Raw genomic sequence first — 21,619 nt, 5'->3', positions numbered from 1 at the left:
TTTCACAGAGCTAGAACAAATAATCCTAAAATTTGTATGGAACCACTAAAGACCCAGAATAGCCAAAGCAATCTCGAAAAAGAAAAGGAAAGCTGGAAGCATCACAATTCCAGATTTCAAGTTATATTACAAAGCCATAGTAATCCAAACAGTATGGCACTGGCATAGAAAACAGACATGTAAAAAAAAAAAAAGGAAAGAAAACAGACATGTAAATGACAGAATAGAAAACTCAGAAATGGACCCACAACTATATGGTCAATTAATTTTTGACAAAGCAGGAAAGAATATCCAATGACAAAAAGACAGTCTCTTCAACAAATGGTGTTGGGAAAACTAGACAGCAACATGCAAAAGCATGAAACTGGACCACTTTCTTCCATCATACACAAAAATAAATTCCAAATGGATTAAAGACCTAAACGTGAGACTTGAAACTATAAAAATCATTCTAGAAGAGAACACAAGCAGTAACAACTTTGACACCAGCCATAGAAACTTCTTTCTACGTATGTCTCCTGAGGCAAGGGAAACAAAGCAAAAATAAACTGCTGGGACTACAACAAAATAAAAAGCTTCTACACAGTGAAGAGGGAAAAAAAGAGAGATATTAAGGAGTGCACTTGTTGCAATGTATGGAGGTGTTGAATCACTGCACTATAAATAACTGTATCTTAAGTAACTGGAATTTAAATAATAACTTAAAAAAAAAATTAGCACAGCCGGAATCAAAACCAAGGCTGTTGAACTCTAAAAACCATGCTCTTAATCACCACGTTGTTGCCCCATATATATATGGTTAATGTTGAAACAATTATTTCTCCCTAAATTATTTTTTCTCACTCTCAATATTGCCGTCTGCAAATCTGGCTGTTGTAATAATGCAATGCATTTCCATAAGTAATGTTAAGTTCAAAGAATGTATCTTTAATAAATTCATAAATATCCCCCCTCCCCATCACACCAACTCCACAACACACGTTCTTAACCACAAGATGCTGCTTCTCTTATAGAACCTTAGACCAATAGGAAGGGTGAAAAATGAAAATAGAGTGACCCATGCCTGGGAAATTATGTGTAGGATGCTATGAATGACAGGACATTAGCTGGTCAAGAAACACCTAGTAGGTGTCTACACAGTGCCTGGCACCGTAGCATTCTAAGGAAAACATTAAGCAAAAAGAAAAAATTGATGGCATAATGTTGTATAGATTTAACACTCATCTGTAGAAATACCGGAACTGATCTATAAAGTTCATTTTAAGAAACAATAATGGTATTATTAACAGCACACAAAGCTTAGGTCTGTAGAACAACATAAATATGAGCATAGCATAGGAGACTAATTCCTGAATTTGGAATGAAGGCAAAAGACAGAGGGATTAAATGTGGAGCCCACTAAAAACAGAGCAGCAATCTGATACCTTGGACTATTGTCAAAAGAAGACCAAAGTATAAAATATACGTGCCTCTGAAGGAAGTAACCAGGGAAAGAGAAAACTTTCCAGTGATGCTCAACATCAACAAAAGGACACTCGAGTCGAATGGTTATGGTAAATATCAACCCCTGTTTACATACCACTATAACCATATCACCCCTCACTAAAGTGGTTTTCCCAAGAGGCACATCCGAGCGTGTGAAAAAAAACCTGGAAGGCCACAAGTTTATTTTCATATGATTTACAAATTATTTACATATGCTTACTCAGACTATGAAGTCAACATGAATTTCCACCACATTAAAGGGCAGCATTTAAAAATTTTCCTCTTCTCTATTTCTTCTTACTCACCATCTCCACTTCCTAATTCCCTATTCTAGAAATATACGAAAGCCAAAGAAAAGTGAAAAACAACCCCCCAAAAAAAACAAAATTAAAATAAACAAACATGAGGAAAGGAAGAAGGATGTGGACAAAGATAAAATGTTGACCAGGCATGTATGGCTAAAGGAGAAGGGTTTGATGACCATTATGTCTGTGCGTGAGAAGGAGCTCTGATTTTTCAGAAACTTCCAGTAGCTATCACCTAACTTCTAACCATTTTACTCCATGGCGAGTAAACCTTACCTATGCATCTCATTCTTCCTTCTGTAGATGTTCTCCAATCAAGTGGGAGACTATTATTCTCTAAATTCCTATGATATGCAAAAAGGACCCATGCTTCCCCCACCTCCATCCCCCACCAGGGGCTGCCTGCCTCACCCAGACATTACCTCAGAGTGACATACCTCCTGCTATCCTCTTGCCTAAGAGAATAATGACTGAGAGGGACGAAAAGGTTCTGCTTCAGAGAAGGAGGGTTTTCATCTCTCCTTGATCCGAGGACCTGATCTAACTTGGTCGACAACAAGAAAAGATTGGCAAAAGCCTGGCGGTTGAGTAACCTGGTACTCCACAAATCTGTCATTTCTACACCCTTTTTTTCAATAGGACTGCATCTCTAACAAATAAGTTTTCTTTGTCCTAATCTTCCTTTTCACTGAAGAATTTACATTCTGAACTCCAAAAAAGACAAGATAATTAGTGTCACAGAGTGGGCTTCTAAAGAGTGTTAAGAAGCAGTAAGAACAACTAGAGAAAACAAAATAAAAACAAACAGGCTCAATGGAAAGTTACCAAAAGGGCCAAAAGCTACACTCTTTATTCTGCTTAGCCCAATGGGGAATGTAGAAGGCCATGGAAGTGTACATGCTCATCTTTCCTCCTAAGTCAGGAAGATACTATGGTTCTCACTAAAGTCCCTATTAAACAGATCATGTTCATCTCTGGTCATTGGTTCCCAATATTTCCTTCATATCATCTAGAACAGAGGTCCCATCAGCCTACTAATTAAGTTCTGATTAACCCACGAACTGCTTAAAAAAATCAAACGAAGCTTGAATGACTCGGCCAGCATTTAAAAATTAGATCTTCCCTCCTAGAGTCAGTCAGGGCTTATGTGAAGGAAGATGATGGACAGGATAGGAAGGCAGCCCACAGTCTGTACATATAGGTTATGTTATCCATGCAGTGTGGTGGCCCCACAGGGGTCAGAGTCCACACAAGGAGGGCATCTGAGGCAGATGGTGGCCAAGGAGGTCCAGAGATTGGCTACACACAAGGGAATTGAGTAAATAAATATGTTGAAGATAATGGGAGTCAAATTTCTCACTGTTGGAGAAGAGATAAAAAACAAGGAAAGGGAAAACCTAGAACAAACCCTGTAGTTGTGAAGGTGAGTTGGAGGTTTTGGTATAATTTCCTGCTTTTCAATATATGGAGACAGATATAAAAACAAATAGAGATGTCAATGTGTGTATGTGTACATGTACATATATACAAACACAGACTTCCTAGGTCTGTCCATTTCAAGGACCTGAAAGCAGAGATATCCCAGAGCAATTATCTGGCACTTAGATCTTGATTTCTAAATACTGCTCTCCATTAAAAGTAATCAATGTCCCTTGGAGAAAATGGTTGATTCCAGAGCTGGGGCAGAGAAAGAACGAGTAGAGACCAAAACATCTTGTGCTTGAAGGAAAGAGAGGACACAAAAGCCAGCTTACAGGGGCTCCCATTGGCCAAATCTGAGACAGTATGACATCAAAATAAATCCTGATAATAAAGGATTATAACCCATTAAATAAAATAAGAACGCTTGAGTCCCCACTGGTATAAATAAATAAATGAATAAATAAATGGGAAGAAGAGATAGCTCTTCCGTGGAGTAAAATAAAATGCCAAATAATAAAAGGAAAAGGAATAATGGAATTAGAAAATCATCATTTGGCAACTGCCATAGTAATAATTCAGGCAAGAAACATCAAGGGATAATAAAATCACTGAGCAAAAACTAGATGAGGAATGAGATTTTTATAGGGTCTCAAAATCTCCTCTGAAGATACTTATTAATGATAGAAGGGAAAAACAAAGCAATTTTACAGCAGAGAAATCGGATACCTATCACTTTAATCTGGCGGTCCAACACCAATAAATGGTTATTATGTGCCATCAGAGATAGTGCGACACAGCATCACTTCTGTGGTATTCTGGCCAAAAATACATAACCTGAGTCTACTCATAAAAAAAATATCAGATAACTCCAACTGAGAGACATTCTAAAAAAATGACTGGCCTATAATCTTCACAAATGCTAAGGTCCTAAAAGTCATGGGTAGACTGAGAACTGCTCCAGACCAAAAGGGACTAAAAAAACATGAAAACTAAATAAAACACATGATCCTGGATCAGATCCTTTTGTTATGGAGAACATTATTGGGACAAATGGCAAAATCTGAATGAGATCTCTACATGCAATGTAAAAGGTAACTACATGCAGTGTAAAAGGTAAGGTGCTATTTTTACAGCTTTTCTAGAAGTCTGAAATGGTTTCAAAATTCAAAGTCTAAAAAGCAGAAGAAAGTTTCTCAAAAAAAAAAATCTAGATTTTTGGGGCACTGGGTGGCTCAGACAGTTAATCGTCCAACTCTTGATTTTGGCACAGGTCATGATCTCAGGGCCATGAGATCAAACCTTGAGTCGGGCTCTGCTTGAGATGCTCTCTCCCTCTGGCCCTCCCCCTACTCATACTCGCTTGCTCTCTGTTAATGTCCTTGTGAGCTTTTAGATTTGTGACCTCTGATATAGACCTTCACATATCAAATTTCAGCCTGTTTAGGTCTGAAAGCTTCAATGCAAGTTCTTTATTAGCCACAACCTAAAAAGGGGTAATTCTCTACCAGCCACTCCGTTTGCAAATACTTATCCTAGCACATACTGAAATCTACATGATGAATTGAGTCTTGAACCTCCCTCTTAATGAAATCAAGATTTAGAAAAAGCTCTAATGACAGAATTTCATAGCCTTGACCTTTAAACAAAAAAAAAAAAAAAAAAAAGAGGAGGGGAGCCTCTATTTCCTCGCCAAATCTGAAACTGTGTACTGTTTTGCAGCCCACCAATGAATAGGGGTTTTTTTTAAAAATCACATTGAAACATGTAATATTGATTCTGACAATGATTAAGCAAAATGCACATTTCCTTTTTGCTTTCTAATGTTTCTCAATGAGAATGGAGCCATCGGTAACGATTTGTCTAAAACTCTGGAGTATCTGTGGAAAGGGGTCCCCGTTAGGCACATAGAAGGTACTTGGACAAGCATGAACTGAAATTGCACCTGAGTTGCTTGTCCCAGGAACTTCACCAGTGTGGAACCAAAATAAGAAGGAAAGCACAGACTTAGTGGAACCCTTTAAACTCTCTTCTTCCACTGAAAAACGATGCTGTTCTTCATAGATCCGGCACCATAGCCAGAGTCACAGATAATCTGGACACAGGGCAGTCAGCCCCTCCCCTCTGATAGTCCCATCATCTAACCAATCACTTCAGTCGAAACAAAGGGAAAGAGGAGGCCAGCCCAGAGGAGACCCTGGCTGCTGTACCTAAGTTATCTTTCAGCAGGTGTAGCCATTCAAAGCCAGAGAGGCCTGAAGGATGAAGAGACAGCACCTCAGGTGGCCTTGCCAGAAGCCACTGGGTTTCATCCTGGCCTGACCCAGAAAAATCTTATGGAAGAGAACAAGAGGCCCAAGAGTTCTCTGATCTGCTGTCAACCAGCCGCCGCCGGGAGACTGCCAACGCGCTGCAGTGACTAGGCAGCGGCCCGCAGAGCCGGCTGGGAGGGGATTACCAGCCTGATCCCCTGTCTCCCAGCCAGAAATGACTCAAACTTCACCAACAGCAAGGCCTGCCAGGGAGAGTGACAAAGAGCAGTGGAGAGGGTTTTCTTCCCCTTGTTTCTGTCTCTACAGCCCCCCACCCCCCTTGCTGCTGGGGCAGAGATTCTGGACAGTGTGCAGCCTGTGAGGTAATCTGAATTCCTTGGCAACCAACAAGTACCTGAATTCTTTCAAAACCGCAGGAATCCAGCAGAGAAAAGGTAAATATCCCTGCGGAGCCAGTGTTAATTAGCAAGGAAGGCTACTGAAGAAGGAACTGGGGGTGGGGAGGAAGGGAGAGGCATTGCAAAGGCTTTGGGGTCTTGTCTGAATTTCCACTGAATAATAAGGCTAAGACAGAAAACACAGCAGGTCCTGAGTGGGATCTTCTCAGTGTCCTCTCCTCCCGCCTTCCAGCATGGATCGGAGTCTCTGATTCCGTGGACGGACATCTTCACTCTCCCCAAGTTGCTAGTGCTACCTATCTTTGGGCAATTGACGACACATTTGGTTTTCAAGTCAATTTTGTTTTAATTTCTTTTAACTTTTTATTTTTCCTGTTGCAGTGAAAATTTGGCTATTAGCTCTGTCTCAAAAAGGGCCTCGGCAAACCGTTTTAGACCACATATTGGATACACCTAAAATTGTAAAATCCAGGGCAGAGTCTTTTTGGATTCCACCTCTGACAAGAAAAAGAAATCTACACCATTTTGGTAGAGAATGGTACCTCTCTCTGGAAACTGAGTGTCCTCTGCTGGTGCAAAGCAGGAACACGTTTGTCAAACTCAAAAGTAGGGTGGACCTTTGGGGTGAAGTGCTGGGCACAAATTTGAGGAACACAATTTTTTCTAAACATCTCCATATTTTGCCATGTATAAGAAAATAAGGAGTCTTCCTGTGTTAATAAAACAACAAGGACAACTGGAAATTATTAATCTAAATAGAAACTACTTCTGATCTTTTTCTTATTAAGTTTAAAAAGGTCAAGAATTGACACAAAATATTTATTTCCCAAAACAGTCTTGTGAAATGAACTTAATCTTTACGTCACCTAAGCATTAATTTGAGGCTCAAAACAGAAGTGACCCAGGAGAGGGCCCTTCTTTTCAAAAGAGGAAGCCAATTATATTTGCTGCCAGGGCTTTCTCTTTAGGAAAAATTATGGTTTTCCTTGTTGAACCTCAAAGTAAAATGGCCTAGTGATCTCATCCCAAACTGATTATCTTCAGTAATGTCGACAGAAAACACACGTGATACAAAATTACCAGAGGCTGCAGATCTGGAGATGCTAAAGACTATTGTTGAATGTAATGACACAGTTGAGCAGATTCTGAGGATTAAAAAGAAGCAGATGAATGCCAAGATCCACAGTGAGTTAAGACGCAGGAACTTGGGCACATGGAAGTTATTGTGTACAGCAATGCAGCCTCGTAGGACTCACTAATAGTCTGTCATACTGTACCATCCTTGTGTAAAGCTTTTATATTCACCTTACTTTTAGGGTAACTGAGCCAAAGCCCTGAAAACTCCTATTATTTGGTTCAATTTAGTCTGAGTTTTTTAAAAAACTGTCTTCCAAATTATTCTGGCAAAAAAAAAAAAAAAAAAAAAAGCATCCATTATAAAAACAGTACACAACCTCCCACACATAGACACACTCAGTTCTTGCTAGAGATAAGAGAAGATAGTTACTAATTTTATTAATGCAGTATATTCTGGCTTCTAACACACACACCCGGTAGCCAAAGCACTCACATATCTGTAATAAATTCTATAATGCATGTTATACTGCTCTCGTTTCATATCTGAACCACTGAGGTCTTAAAACTATGCCAAATTTTACCAACAGAGAGGGCTATATATACTGTGAGTGCAATATCTTTGGAATAATATGCAGAACACGCAGGTATGAGATCTTTGAGAAACAATGGGTGTAACCTTGAGGTCTTTTCCCCATTCAGGAACTTCAATTTGGGGCAGAACATAATAAGTTCCTGAGAAAGGCAGAGGAGGCAAGCTGGAGTGAGGATGGAGGGGAGGAAAGAAGGGAGTAGAGAAGCTCATGCTACACAAAAGGAAAAGCTCAGGTATCCCAACTTGGCATGTGACTATTTAATATAAATATAAAAACCCTCTGCACCTTATGGACCAAGTAGAAGGACAGGGTATCTTTTACCTTCCTTTTGATCTATGTAGTATGGGGACTCAGCTTTCAAACCTATACTTCAAAGTCTGAGAGCACATGTGTCTACAAACAGGACAGAAAATTGCCCGCCTATGAAAAGCTGAATAGACCTAGTAGGTGAGGTGTGCTCAGATGCCAGGATCAGCCCTTTACAGAAGAACTGAGAACGATTTTTGTTTCCCCCTCCTTTCCAAGAAACAAGAGTCCAGAACCATGGAGTTTCAGTAGCCTCCAGTGTTCCTCAAGCTCAAACTCAGAAGTCTTACATGACCATGTTTCTGAATGCTGTCGCTGCCACCTAGAGGCGAAAGGGAGACTCAGCTCAACCGGCTATAGGCTGGTTAATAACACTGCTTGCTCTGATTCTAGTCCTAGGAGGCATCAATAAGTATCCAACAGAATTAAAATAACATTATACAATAACAGCTTCCAGAGTACAATAATTCATGTCAAAGCATCTAAACTTAAATAGGTAGCCTTCTTTTAACCATGATATTTCCCATCTTCCATGTGCATTTTCTATAATACACATATATAGACCATGCTTTTTATAGCTTGACCTGGCTGATTGCAGATACAGAGTACCTCCTAAACTGCTATCCCTATAAGGCCACTATGCAGAAAAGGAACTTCAGGGCAAGCTAATTAGTAAATAGATATTTATTTTAGCTTTGTGGGGGAAAAGAACACGAGCACAACAAAGTTACATATTTATTTTAACAATTTAAAGGGCCTATGAAAACAATGTCACCTTAATATTCTGTGAATGTATGGGAAAAAACTTCAAGTTATTATAACTTGAGCTTAGTTTTGTGACATTACTTTAAAACCTAAAAAAGCACCTCAAGAGAAACAGAATAATGTATATATAACCACTGAAAAGTATATTACTTGAAGGTAAAAAGAAAAAAAAAAAAAAAGCAGCTAATGTCCCCAAAATACAAAAAGACACAAAATAGCTCAGGCTATGAGCTCTGGAGTAAGATCCATGAATTCAAATTTTTACTCTACTACCATCCAGCTGGGAGAGCTCCAAACAGTGCCCCTTGAAATTACAAAACTGCATCAACTATAGGGTTGTTCTGAGCATTGAAATTAATGTCTGATGATATAACAAGTAAACCAATATGGGATCTTTTTTTTTTCCTAGATCAGTTGTGAAGAACAATGACAAATTATTTTAATACCCTAGGGTTACCATAACAATTGCCATTGCAGGAAAATACAATGTGATCCTGGATCCCTAGTGGGAAAGGTGTGTGTTTACATATAGATGTTTGTTTCTATGTACAGAGATGCAAGTGAGACTGTAAAGTAACATGACTGATATTCTGTAATCTGAAGCACATCTAGGTACAATCTAATTTTCTGAGCTGAACGTAACAGAAACAGCATGATCTTAACACATTCTTGAATGGATCCACTCTGATAACACCGCTTCCCCTCAAAAGTCTCTTACCTAGCCAATCCTTCTTCATAGAGATAGATAACAAGAGGATCATACGAAGTCACAAGCACGTACAGGCGCACATCGAACTTGAAATCTAGAAAAAAATAGGGGTTCATTTGTTTTCTGTTACAGAATGAACAAAGGCAATGTAACAAATAATAAAAGAAAGAACAGTCTTCCTCTCCCCACAGAACACATACTGTCTATATGCCTCGCCTTTTAAGGATAAATAATTATGCATTTCATACATATATACAATATACACATACATTGAGATAGAGAGCTTACACACAGACACATATATATACATACTGCACAGCTCTCACATATATGTAGTATAAAGCACTTTCTTTTCTCTTCTCTCATTTTATCTTCAAAATAATCCCATAAGGTAGGAAAGGCAACCATTCATCTCTAGAGCCACAGCTGTCAAGAATTTCACAGTAGCTTCATAAAGACTTAATAGAGAAGACGTGAAAATATTCTTTAAAATTAGCAAGATGGAGCCCAGTCCCATCAAGGGCCCAATCTCAACTCACCGTCTATGAGCAGAAGGTCACAGTAGCTTCATAAAGACTTAATAGAGAAGACTGTGAAAATATTCTTTAAAATTAGCAAGATGGAGCCCAGTCCCATCAAGGACCCAATCTCAACTCACCGTCTATGAGCAGAGGGTTGTTAATGTAACGGGAGACCAGGATGTTCTCCTCCAGGGAAATCTGGTTTGGCTATTGAAAGAGAAAGAATAAAAGGACAGAAATCCTAACTCACAAAAAGGGAGCAGAGTTCTTGCCCTTTCAGAAACAATAGGGTGGAAAACTACCACTCTTAAGAAAAGTTTTCCTCCGGGACACCTGGGTGGCTCAGTCGGTTAAGTGTCTGCCTTCGGCTCATGATCCCAGGGTCCTGGGTCATGCCCCATATGGAATCCTGCATTGAGCACCCTGCTCACTCTGCCCCTCCTCACTGCTCATGCTTTCTCTCTCTAATAAATAAAATCTTAAAAAAAAAAAGAATAGTGCTTGATACTATTAAAGGTTTCCTCCAATCTACCCCTATATTCAACTGGTTATGTAACACCACTCATAAACACTATAGGTATCCAATTGCAATGGGGGGGGGGGGTATAAATTTAAATACCACTTCTCACATAATAGAGAGAGCCCTACAACTTTAAAGATTTACATACATGATATTAAAGTCACATGCCAAGAAAAAAAAAGCTACTTAAAAAATAAATAAAAACGTACTTTCTCCCAAATGTAAAGTATAATGGGAATTTTAAAATACTACCATTTTTCTTAAGTAAAGGCTTTCATCAAGTTGCTTATAGAGAATTTACAGATCTTTCCCCAATCCCCTGGCATTTCCCTTGGGAAACTGGCATTTCCCAGTTTCCCAATGAAACTGGATGTTTCATTGATTCATTCAGTTGGACTTCCTATCCTACTATATATAAAGATTGAACAAGATCTTTTAAAGGATTTTTCAATGAAAAAAGAGTTGTTTATGCAATAAATAATCATGAGTATTATTTGATACTGTATGAGGTACTGAGGACCAGTGATGAAGAAAACAGATACAATTCCTGCGATACAATTCCTGCCCTCACAGAGCCTAATCCATACTTCCAAAGAGATTAATGTTTAGGAAAAGGGACAGCAAAATATAGAATTTAAAAGAACACAAAGCAGCATATCTGCAAGTGCAAGACTGAGATTGCACAGTAAAAGTGCAGGCCAGTTAGGTGGGATCAGTGGGGGAAGGCCTATTCTGGAAGTGTTGAAAGCTACTAAGCACATGGTGAAAAGGAAAGGAAGCTGTCATGGAAAGATGGCAGGCACAAAGTTCAAGAGAAATGAGAGGAGGCAGATCATTGACCTGGGGCTAATGACAGGTATGGTTAGAATATTAGGAGGGAGGGACCCCAAGGCACAGGGACCTGTACCCTAGACAGGAGGAGTTTGGCCTGAACATGGTTCAGCAGGAAATGACTGGATTCTTAATAGTAAGATTTAAATATATGGAATAGCAAAACTCTAAACAAGATTAGAGTAAGACAGAAAAACCAGCTGGAAGTCACCGCAATCTATACCGACAGAAGGATTCCAAAAGGGAAGTGGCTATAATAGTAATTGTAATGATAATGGCTACATTATCAGCAACTTGTCCAGCGCTGTTCTAATTCATCAAAGTATTTCCTTTAGTCCTCACCTAATCCTATGAGGTAGGTATATCATCATCCAAATATTACAGATGAGGAGAGAGTCAGAGAGGGTGACAGAAGTCATAGAGTGACAGAGCAGCATTGGAACCAGCCAGTCAGCCTCAGAGGCTCAAATCTTAAAAGTACTATTCACATCTTTCCTTGAAGTTCTGATCTAAAATACTATCTCCCAAATTCAAAAGACTGTCTTTATAATAATGCATTTGCTACCCTAAACACTACAGTTTCCATAATTTTGTGGCCTGAAACATCATACACAACCACGATGACCAACTCCAGAGTCAAGATAAAGAGATTCCCCACTCATCTCCCACTGTTGCATCATACGGAGCTGGAGACAGTCAGTGCTGATTCAGACTCATGGACCCAGTCGCCCACACCATTTCCGGACTCCCTCACATTTCTTGATCACTTTCTCACAAGTACTATCTCCATTTTGAGTCAGCTTTGTATGTAAGAATTGATGAGTCATAGTACAAAGGAGCAAGTCTCAGGCTGTGTTCCAAACCTAAAATTAAACAACTGCAGACCTCTTCCCACTGAGTAACACCTACAGGCCACAGTAGATATATGACCATTCAACTTTCCTCCAAACTAGAGACAACACTGCTGATGGCCATTACTACGTGACACATCTAAAGTCTTTGTCCACTTCCTTTCTCTCCTCCCGCATCATACACATTTGTCCCTTGAGTTATGCATAATCTTGCACATTACTTAACTTCAATATTTGTTCAATGGTTTGAGACTCTCTTTTTGACCTATATCAGGAATTAAATTGTAAGCTCATCAAAGAAAAGAATGGTTTGGGTATAGTTTCTTTGTATAGTGTTAAATACTAGGAAGCAACTAATGAAAGCTTCTTGATATTTTCAAGCCTGCTTCCTCTTCATCATTCCCCAACTAACTCATTTCAAATGATTTCAATTCCAAGCTCACACTGCCCTCCAAAGTATGCTAAAGCAAAATCTAAATTGTTGGTAAAGTTGGAAACACAGTCATTTTTCTAATTGGACTTTAAGATTAAAGCTCATGGTTAAATGTTAAGTTATTGTAAGAAGGGATGGTACAGTTAATGGTGTTATGCTCTGGAATCAGCCAGACCTGAGTTATAATCTCAACTCTACCATTTACTACAGAAATAACAATAACTACCTCATAGGGTTCTTCCAAAGATTGAGTTTATATTGGGAAGGTACAGTGATAGGCACACATTAAATGCTCAAGAAATATCAGTTATTATTCTTAGTGCAAACTTGATAGTACCTCTATGGTTCTACTACATTCTACAACTCAACTTCATCACGGCACACCATGTGCTATTCCACTAAGAGCTGTGCAGTAAGTTATAATGAAGATACATTAGCTTAGTATCAGTGTTAGTATTAAGAGATAATCCGTATTCCTCAAAAGGTTTTAAGGAGTGGCAGCATCTGGCACATACCAAGGCATCCCTAAATATTTTTTGAACGATGAGAAAAAATAGAGAGCTCTTAAGATAACAACATATAAGCAAATAGAAACAAGAGTACTATAAAGAATTATACTCACAAATATAGGGAGTAAATAGAGTGACCTAAATATTCTCCTGCTACTTCAACATCTCAAAGAAAATATTAACACTGTATTTACTGCGGATAATGTATGAGACAAAGATGACAAAATTTGATCTCCATAATCAAATTTGTACCTTTATCAGAAAATGCCAGATCTTTCCCTCCTCAACCTGAATACACGGAATTGGGAAAATACAGCACTTAGTCATGGTTACTGAAGGAGCTGGGACAAACACAAGGAGCTGAGAGGAAACCATGTTAGCTGATCAGCCAAGATACTTCCGTCTATAGGAGCTCACACTTCTCTCTTTGGTATTTCATAAAAGTAACACTTTTTGTATCCTTTATCCTGCTCTTGTGATGGTAAAAGTTGCTGTTTGCGGATATTTTCCAAAAGGTTATGACTATTATTGGGAATTTTTAATAAGAGGCCCTCTCCAGTGGGGAAGACAGAGAAAGATGTTTTCCTTTGGCCTTCACACCTAACTCCACCCACCCCCCAAGTCCCTCACCCACTCCTATTAGTTCTGCTCACAGACCCACCGCCTGAGCACTCCCTCCCAACCCCCCTCAACTTTATTTTTTTTCCCCCCTCAACTTTAAAAGGAAAGCAGGCAGCAGCCTTGGAAAGAGTTACTTCATCCAGTTGGCTAATGGGTCACATATTCCACGGGAAAGGATCCAGGTATGGAAAAGACAGGATGGTGAGGACTTGTGTGTAAGGAAAGAGAGAAGAATATTAACTACATGGTTTGTAGGTCTGAGTAAAAGGTGATAAAATTCCAGTTTTTGGAGTGAAATGGGAATATTTTCCCATTATGTCCACATGTTGCCAGCTCCCCTGGTGCCTGCTGGCATCTTCCCAGGCTTCTGTCTGGCACCTCCACCAAATACCTCAAAGAATCAGACTCATTCCAAAGCTTCACTGAGGGGGAGGAGGGAAGCAAAGGGTCCTGCCAAGTACTTTGATCCACGCAGGGGGTCTCTAGGGATTCAGCCTAGGGAGAGGCGGGAGGGAGAAGGAAACCTTGCCAAACACATTCTCTAAAGACTTGTCACCCTCTTTATGAGACTCCATCCAGGGAAGAGTTAGGGCACTGGGTTCTCAGCCCCACCAAGGAAAATTTAACTTTTGTATTCTTTATGATGTTGGTTTCAAAATAACAAATCACTAGAGCAAAAGTGCATTCCAAAAGAAAAAAGTCCTAGATGAGCTGGAAATAGATCCTATTCTTTTTGACTCATGTCTAAGAAAATAAAAAGCAAACTTGTACCACAGTTGACTTCCAATAGCAATTCCATTTGGCAGCTCAAACTCAAACCCAAACTAGTGCCGTCTATGAGATTCAAACAACACTGGAGCTCCAGGCATGGAGCTGAAGGAAAAGCTGTCAGACAGGAGCCTTCACGCCAAGGTCAGAACAGAAACAAGAAAAAAGAGATCCAAGGCATCTGACCAGCTCTGTCACAAGAGACTCAGGGCAAAAGGCCTCCAGAGTGACCCAGGGCCAGGTAACAGGACTTTTAGCCTGGGTCTCAGGCTGGAGTAGCTGCTGTGTCAGAATGAGATTCTGTAAGGTCTGGCCATCAGTATATCTCAAACAGTTTTTAGTCCAGACTGAATTTAAGAATTTCTCAATGTGAAAGACCTCTCAGAAAGTTCATTTCTACACGAAAGTTCATTTCGTGTAGGAAATAGCTCAGACCATGTAAAAAGAGAATTGGGGAATTTTAAAATAGAGTACTTGACCACACACACACACACACCTACCTACTTCCTCTTCTTCCTTTCCAGAGTCCCATTGGAAGGACAGAGAAGATATTTTTAAAAGAATGAAATGACAACAAGGTTAGAAACATTTAAAAGGACCCAGTAAGAGACCAAAAGTTGAAGGAAATCCTGAAAGATAGAAAGCAGATGGGATCAGGTTGAGAAAACAGAGCAGAGGAAGCAAAATATCAGAGGTGAGAATGATCTTCTCAAGGAGCCTCTGAGAAGTTCCAAGCTGGCAGTAAACAAACATGAAAAGTAGGACTAGGCCAAGGAACAAGAATCAGATAACTAATTCTTAATTAATTCTGTGGGCCTCCTCCAACACCCAAAGCTTTGCCCTCAGGATAAAACCTAACGATACTACTCTGAGGAGGACATCATGTGTGGGCACAAAAATCTGACAGAAGAGTGGACTTTGAGGCCACTCTATCCCTACAATGGACCCAGAGAGGAAAAGACAGGAAAGGTAGTGCTGCCCAGAAGGGAAATCACCAAAATCTTCCTATTCCTCTGCATTCACAATAAAGCCTGCTCTATTTTGATTGGGGCGGGGGGGGGGGGGGGGCATGCAGGAAGAAGCTTGCTTCTCACTCACATCCACCTGAGGTGCAGGCTGTCAGTCAACACAGTCTGCCTTCGCACAAAACTGAGTTAGCCGTCTGTCCAGGGAGAAACTACTAGGGAATGTGTCCTATACAACAGTACCTGAAACCCAGGCCAGATGTCTATTTCAATCAGTCTAGTCTTTCCTTCACAAATACACCCAAGGTCACACTGAAACTGAGAAAATCCAAAAACTGAGGGGAAAGAAAGACAATCCCAAGAAAGTTCACAAAACAGAAGAGAACTTTTAAAAAACTTTCAACTAAAAAAAAAAAAAAAGGGATCCCTGGGTGGCGCAGCGGTTTGGCGCCTGCCTTTGGCCCAGGGCGCGATCCTGGAGACCCGGGATCGAATCCCACGTCGGGCTCCCGGTGCATGGAGCCTGCTTCTCCCTCTGCCTGTGTCTCTGCCTCTCTCTCTCTCTCTCTATGACTATCATAAAAAAAAAAAAAAAAAAAAAATTCAACTGATATCCTAAGGCCAATAGATAAACTGCATCCATAATCCATTAAGCAACAACAGGCTTTTTTTTAATAAAAAAAAAAAAAAAAGGCAAATCAGAAACTCAGGATTCCTACAAACTATGATAGCCAAGAGAGAAAAACAGTAGATAAAATGAATATTAAAATGAATAAAGACTGGCACCTGGGTGGCTCAGTGGTTGAGCATCTGCCTTTGGCTCAGATCGTGATCCCAGTTCCTGGGATCAAGTTCCACCTTGGACTCCCCACAGGGAGCCTGCTTCTCCCTCTGCCTATGTCTCTGCCTCTGCCTCTCTCTCTCTCTCTCTCTCTCTCTCTCTCTCTCTCTCATGAATAAATAAATAAAATCTTAAAAAAAAAATGGATAAAGTTCAAACTGGTGATCCAGAAAGATCAAGATGGAGGAAAGCAGAGAATTTAAAATCAGAGAAAAGTTGACATAAAGATCCAGAATGCCTCAAAAAAGAGATCTAAAAGCAGAAATAAAGGCAGGAAACGGATCATTTTCCCTGAACCGAAAAAAAAAAATACTAGTTTCCAGACTAAAAGGGCTGACCAAATGTCCAGGAGTAAGAATGAGAAGAGACCCAGAGTGAAATACTGGTTCGATTTCAGAATTCCAGGGGCACATGGCTGGCTCAGTTGGGAGAGCATGTGACTCTCTATCTTGAGGTTGTGAGTTCGATCTCCAAATTGGGTGTAGAGATTACATAAATGAGTAAAACTTAAAAAAAAAAAAAAAAATCAGAATTCCAATGCCACGAAGTTACTATTGGGTTTGAATTTTTTACTCACTTAAAGCAGAGAAATGGAATCACAGTTATTAAAGAAAGTGTAATTTTATAAACCTTTAAAATATAAAAATAATAAAAAGTAATCAAATTTAGACCTGGAATGGGGAAGGGAGGGCAAAAGATGATGTGAGTACAACATACATCAAACTGGGAATAAACAAACACAATGTAAAGTTAAGAAAAGAAACATAAATCAACTATATTAGATTACAAACTACTATTAAAAGTCTAGGAAGTGAGACTAGGATTGAGATTTTATTTTACTCTCTATATGTGTTCAACTTACAACTTTTAGTGAGGAATTTGCAAAGAATCAAGATACTGATGACTTTCAAAAAAAAAAAAAGAAGGGGATGAGGAGGAAAAAGAAAAAGGAGAGAGAGATACGTAGAAATAGCATCAAGGATGCCATATCAAACTGAGATTAATTTCCTCAATGATCTCAAGGGCAGGAACCCACAATTCTGCTCACAACAGAAACTAAATGTGTATGCTACCAATTAGTGCTTAGCACTGAGGAATTCCATGATAATATGCCACAAGTAGAAAAGGAACCTCTTTTCTGCTGACACCAAAGGCTGCTCTTCTGTAACATTTGATCAAGTGACTTTTTAGCCACAAAATAGCTGCTGGCATAAGAAGAGGTTACTGCCAGTAAGGTGAATAGTAGCCAACTCATACCCACCCTCAACTTATATGTCTGAATGCAGATTTCAGAAAGGAGCACATACTCTTAACAACAACAACAAAAAAAATCCATCAGTAGCTGGGACAAAAGCTGAAAAGGGGAAGAACCAGTAAGAGAGGGTGCCGGGCTGGCTCAGTCAGTGGAGCATGTGACTCCTGATCTTGGAATCATGAGTTCAAGCCCCGTACTGGGTATAAAGTTTACTTTAAAAAAGAAAAAAGAAGGGCAGCCCCGGTGGCGCAGTGGTTTGGCGCCGCCTGCAGCCTGGGGTGTGATCCTGGAGACCTGGGATAGAATCCCACATCAGGCTCCCTGCATGAAGCCTGCTTCTCCCTCTGCCTGTCTCTGCCTCTCTCTCCCTCTGTGTCTCTCATGAATAAATAAAATCTTAAAAAAAAGAAGAAGAAGAAAAAGAGGAAGAAGAAAAAAGGGTGCCCCCTGCTGCATACTTACATTGTTGATCAGGTACACGCCCCGCCCCCTAGAAGAGGCCACTGGTTTTACTATCCAAGGTCCCCGGTCCTTTGAATATGAATCTGCTCAAAATATTGGGAGATTAAAAGGAGCAGAGAGAGAAACAAAGAGAAAGAAAGGACAAGAGTTTATTTCTTAAATGTCAACAATGGTTATCCACTCAGATACCCAAAGAATCTTCCATATTTCCAGGTGGTGGGCAGCACAGCTAAAATACCTGTATTTTTGAACTAGCTTCAAAAACGGACACAAAAACAGAAGGGGCAGGGAAAACAGAGGAGGAGGAGGCAGTAAAATTACACATTTCTTCCACCATTTCCTCTCCTTCTTGAATGAGGATGAAAACAAAACAAGGCAACTCTCTAATGTTAGTCTCTTACTATCACAAATAGCTTTCGGGAATCCTGAGATTCCGGCCTCTGTCAACCAAAGGACCTCCAGAGACTCATGCTGCAGACAGTGCCAATGAGAGTCGATCACTAGGATCGCCGGGAATGATAACTTTCCTTAAGTGATTTCTCTTCGCTTGTAGGAAAAAAAATCGCCCTAAGTCAAACTGAACGTAAGTGGTGCAGGAGGACAATAATTTACAAGTGATTAAAAGGTGCCCTTTACTTTTTTTTTTTTACAATATAGTGATTCAACATTTATATATATTATGAAATGGCGTGAGTACAGTTACCTTCTGTCATCACACAGAGATATTACAGTATCATTGACTGTATTCCCTATGCTGTACTTTTTATCTCCGTGGCTTATAACTAGAAGTTTGTACTTCTTAATTCCCTTACCTGTCCCGCCCCCCTCCCTCCCACCACCGCCTCCCCTCTGGCAACCACCAGTGTGTTCTCCATATTGAGGAGTCTTTTCATTTTTGCTTATCTGTTTGTCTTGTTTTTCACGATTCCTCATAAAAATGGAATCACATGGTATTCATCTTTCTCTGTCTGACCTATTTCACTTAGGACAGTACCCTCTAGGCCCAACCATGTTGTTATGAAAGGCACAATTTCATTCTTTTTCTGCATGAATATCCCATTGTGTATATATACCGCATCTTTATACCTTAGCTATCGATGGACACTTAGGTTGCTTCCAGATTTTGGCTACTGTAAATCCTGCAGCAATAAGCACAAGACTGCATCTATCTTTTTAAATTAGTGTTTTCACTTTCTTCCGGTAAATACTAAGAAGTGAATTTGCTGGGTCATATGATCTTTCTATTTTAATTTTCCCAGGAACCTCCACACTGTTTTCCACAGTGGCTGCACCAATTCACTTTCCCACTAATAGCACACAAGGGCTCCCTCTTCTCCACATCCTCGCCAATACTTGTCACTTCTTGTCTTTTTGATACTAGACATTCTGCCAGGTGTGATGTGACATCTCACTGTGGTTTTGATTTGCATTTCCCTGATGATGAGTGATGTTGAGCATCTTTCCACAAGTCTGCTCTTAATTTAACCTTCTCCTGTCTCTTCTGGGAACCCCATTCACTTGCTCGTATCTTCACGATACGAAGATCGTGGGTGCACCCCAGCACCTGGGGTGCTGCTTCTCTTTTTCTCTCCTTATAATCACATCTACCCCCTTTTCTGCAATTTCCAGAATCTATTACCTTTGGCCAGAACTCAACCCTGCCTTTACAACTGCTTGCAAATCCCCACATGGAAGCCTGTAGGCCTCTCAAATTTGTATTCTTCAGTCCCAAATTTCACCTCCCTCATCCCTTTTAATAGCTTTTCCTTCATGGGTCCTAGTTACACTCCCTGGTTAAAGACATAAAGATGTGCTGATACTACTAGTGTCTCATATTCCCACCTCTGGAACCATCTTTGACCCTTACCTCACTACTCACAGCCAGCTGGTACACTCTGTTTATCTGACCACTCTCTCCACTCTTTTCCATTCCAACTATCTAGTTCAGTCCAACTACATTTCTTATCTAGATTATCGCAATACCCTTCCAAGGACCACTGTGCCCTTCTCCTTGTTCCAATTCAATTCACACAGTTATTTTTTTAAAGGCTAACCTATTTGTGTCCCTTTCTTTCTCAAAAATTTATCGCCCACACTCAAGTGAGCAATGGAGCAGCAGGAATGCAAGAGGCATGGAGAAAATGGAATTTCTGGGATATACTATGCAAGGTGGACACCAAAGGAGAAGAACTTAAAACAGACTTTATGAAGAAGAGGAAGTGTCCCACCTTGTAAGTCACACAAGTCCAGAAATCAAGGTGACAGGAATAATCCTTAAATGGCAAAAACAAAAACAAAAAAAACAAAAAAAACCACAGAGCCAAAAAGGAAGCATACATAGTTCAAATGCAGAAGTATCTACATCCTTACATAGGCATTAATTCTTGCCAGTGAAGAGACTTTTTTGTACCAGACAGGGGCACCAGTGTATGACACCAATATGTCTTTCTAGAAATGATGGTGACAAGTTTACTACAAATAAACATACATGGACACAATCAGGAAAAAAAAAAAGTTTTAAAGTTAATATCTCCAGCTGTTTCACTAAAGAAACACACTTTTTTAAGGATTTGAAAAGCTCTAATTAGTTACTGTCTGGAGGGAGCCTTTGGAGTTCAGTTGCAGAGGATCAGGGTTTTGGTAGCCAAGCACTTACTACAGAATTCCGCATACTCGGCTGGCAGAAGGAAAGTCTGAGGGAGGATGTGAAAAGCCTTGAATCCATGCGTATGCTGCATTCGAATGATGTTTTTATATAGTCGGTCTTTACGGGTTAGTTCATAGGACCTAAAAATCATAAAAGTTTTTCCATTTCAGTAAAGTCTGACTCCAAGGTTTTTCTGTGTAATCATATACTACAGAATTCATAGATCACGGAGCTGGAACACATACTGAGGACAGCATTACATCTCAGATCGACCACTTTGTCAGCCCCAAAAGTTTAGTAATCATTTTCATAAAATAGATGTCTTTGGTCAGCTTTATTCATTAAGGTATAAATGACATACAGGAAGATTTGTCCTTTTTAGTGTCTCATTCTATGAGTTTGAACAAACATACGCAATTATGTAATTGCGACCAGAACAATTCCAACATTCCAAAAAGTTACCTGGAGTCCCTTTGGAGTCAACTCTTCCAATCACCACCAGGCCTTGGCATTCCTGTTTCCTGTCCCTATAATTTAGCCCTTTCCAGAAAGTCAAGTTCATTGAATCACATACATGTGTCCTTTTGAGACTGGCTTCTTTCCCTGAGACTGGCAACAACGGATGTACATTCCTGTTGTTGCCTGCATCAGGATTTCGTTCCTTTTGATGGCTCAGGAGTAATTCATTGCTGTATAGACTGCAGTTTCTTTATCCATTTACCAGTTAGACACATAAGCTGTTTCCAATTTTTGAAGATTATGAATAAAATCACTAAAAGCATTTACGTACAGACTTCAGTAAGGCCTAAGTTTTTGTGTGGATTTAAGTTTCCATCTCCCTAGGGATGAGATTGCCAGGTTCAGTAAGATTGTTTAGTGAGTTCTATTAGTTATCTATTGCTGCATTATAGATTACTGCCAAGGGCACCCAGGTGGCTCAGTCGGTTAAGCATCTGCCTTTGGCTGAGGCCATGATCCCAGGGTCCTGGGATCAAATCCCACATCGGGCTCCTCTGGTCATAAAGTAGTCTGCTTCTCCCTCTGCCCCTCCCCCCTGCTTGTGCT

General features: G+C 39.9%; 1 protein-coding gene across 50 annotated transcripts in view; it reads right to left on the bottom strand.

The window, feature by feature from the left end:
• The window catches only part of TTLL5 (tubulin tyrosine ligase like 5), a 267,856-nt gene that overhangs the window by 222,071 nt on the left and 24,166 nt on the right, over positions 1 to 21,619 (bottom strand). For all 50 annotated transcript variants that reach the window (XR_012002256.1, XR_012002255.1, XR_012002270.1 and 47 more), the window contains 4 exons: positions 20,564 to 20,694; positions 17,908 to 17,990; positions 9,989 to 10,058; positions 9,340 to 9,424 (listed from right to left, as the gene is read on the bottom strand). Coding sequence is in view for 19 of the 50 variants with exons in the window: in XM_072762072.1 (XP_072618173.1) it covers positions 9,340 to 9,424; positions 9,989 to 10,058; positions 17,908 to 17,990; positions 20,564 to 20,694 (369 nt within the window). In the remaining 31 variants the exon portion in view is untranslated. The remainder of the gene's footprint in view (positions 1 to 9,339; positions 9,425 to 9,988; positions 10,059 to 17,907; positions 17,991 to 20,563; positions 20,695 to 21,619) is intronic.

Source organism: Vulpes vulpes, chromosome 6 (genome assembly GCF_048418805.1).
Source record: "Vulpes vulpes isolate BD-2025 chromosome 6, VulVul3, whole genome shotgun sequence".
NCBI lineage: Eukaryota > Metazoa > Chordata > Mammalia > Carnivora > Canidae > Vulpes > Vulpes vulpes.
Note: the sequence above shows the minus strand (reverse complement) of the source record. Positions and strands in the feature narration are given on the sequence as shown.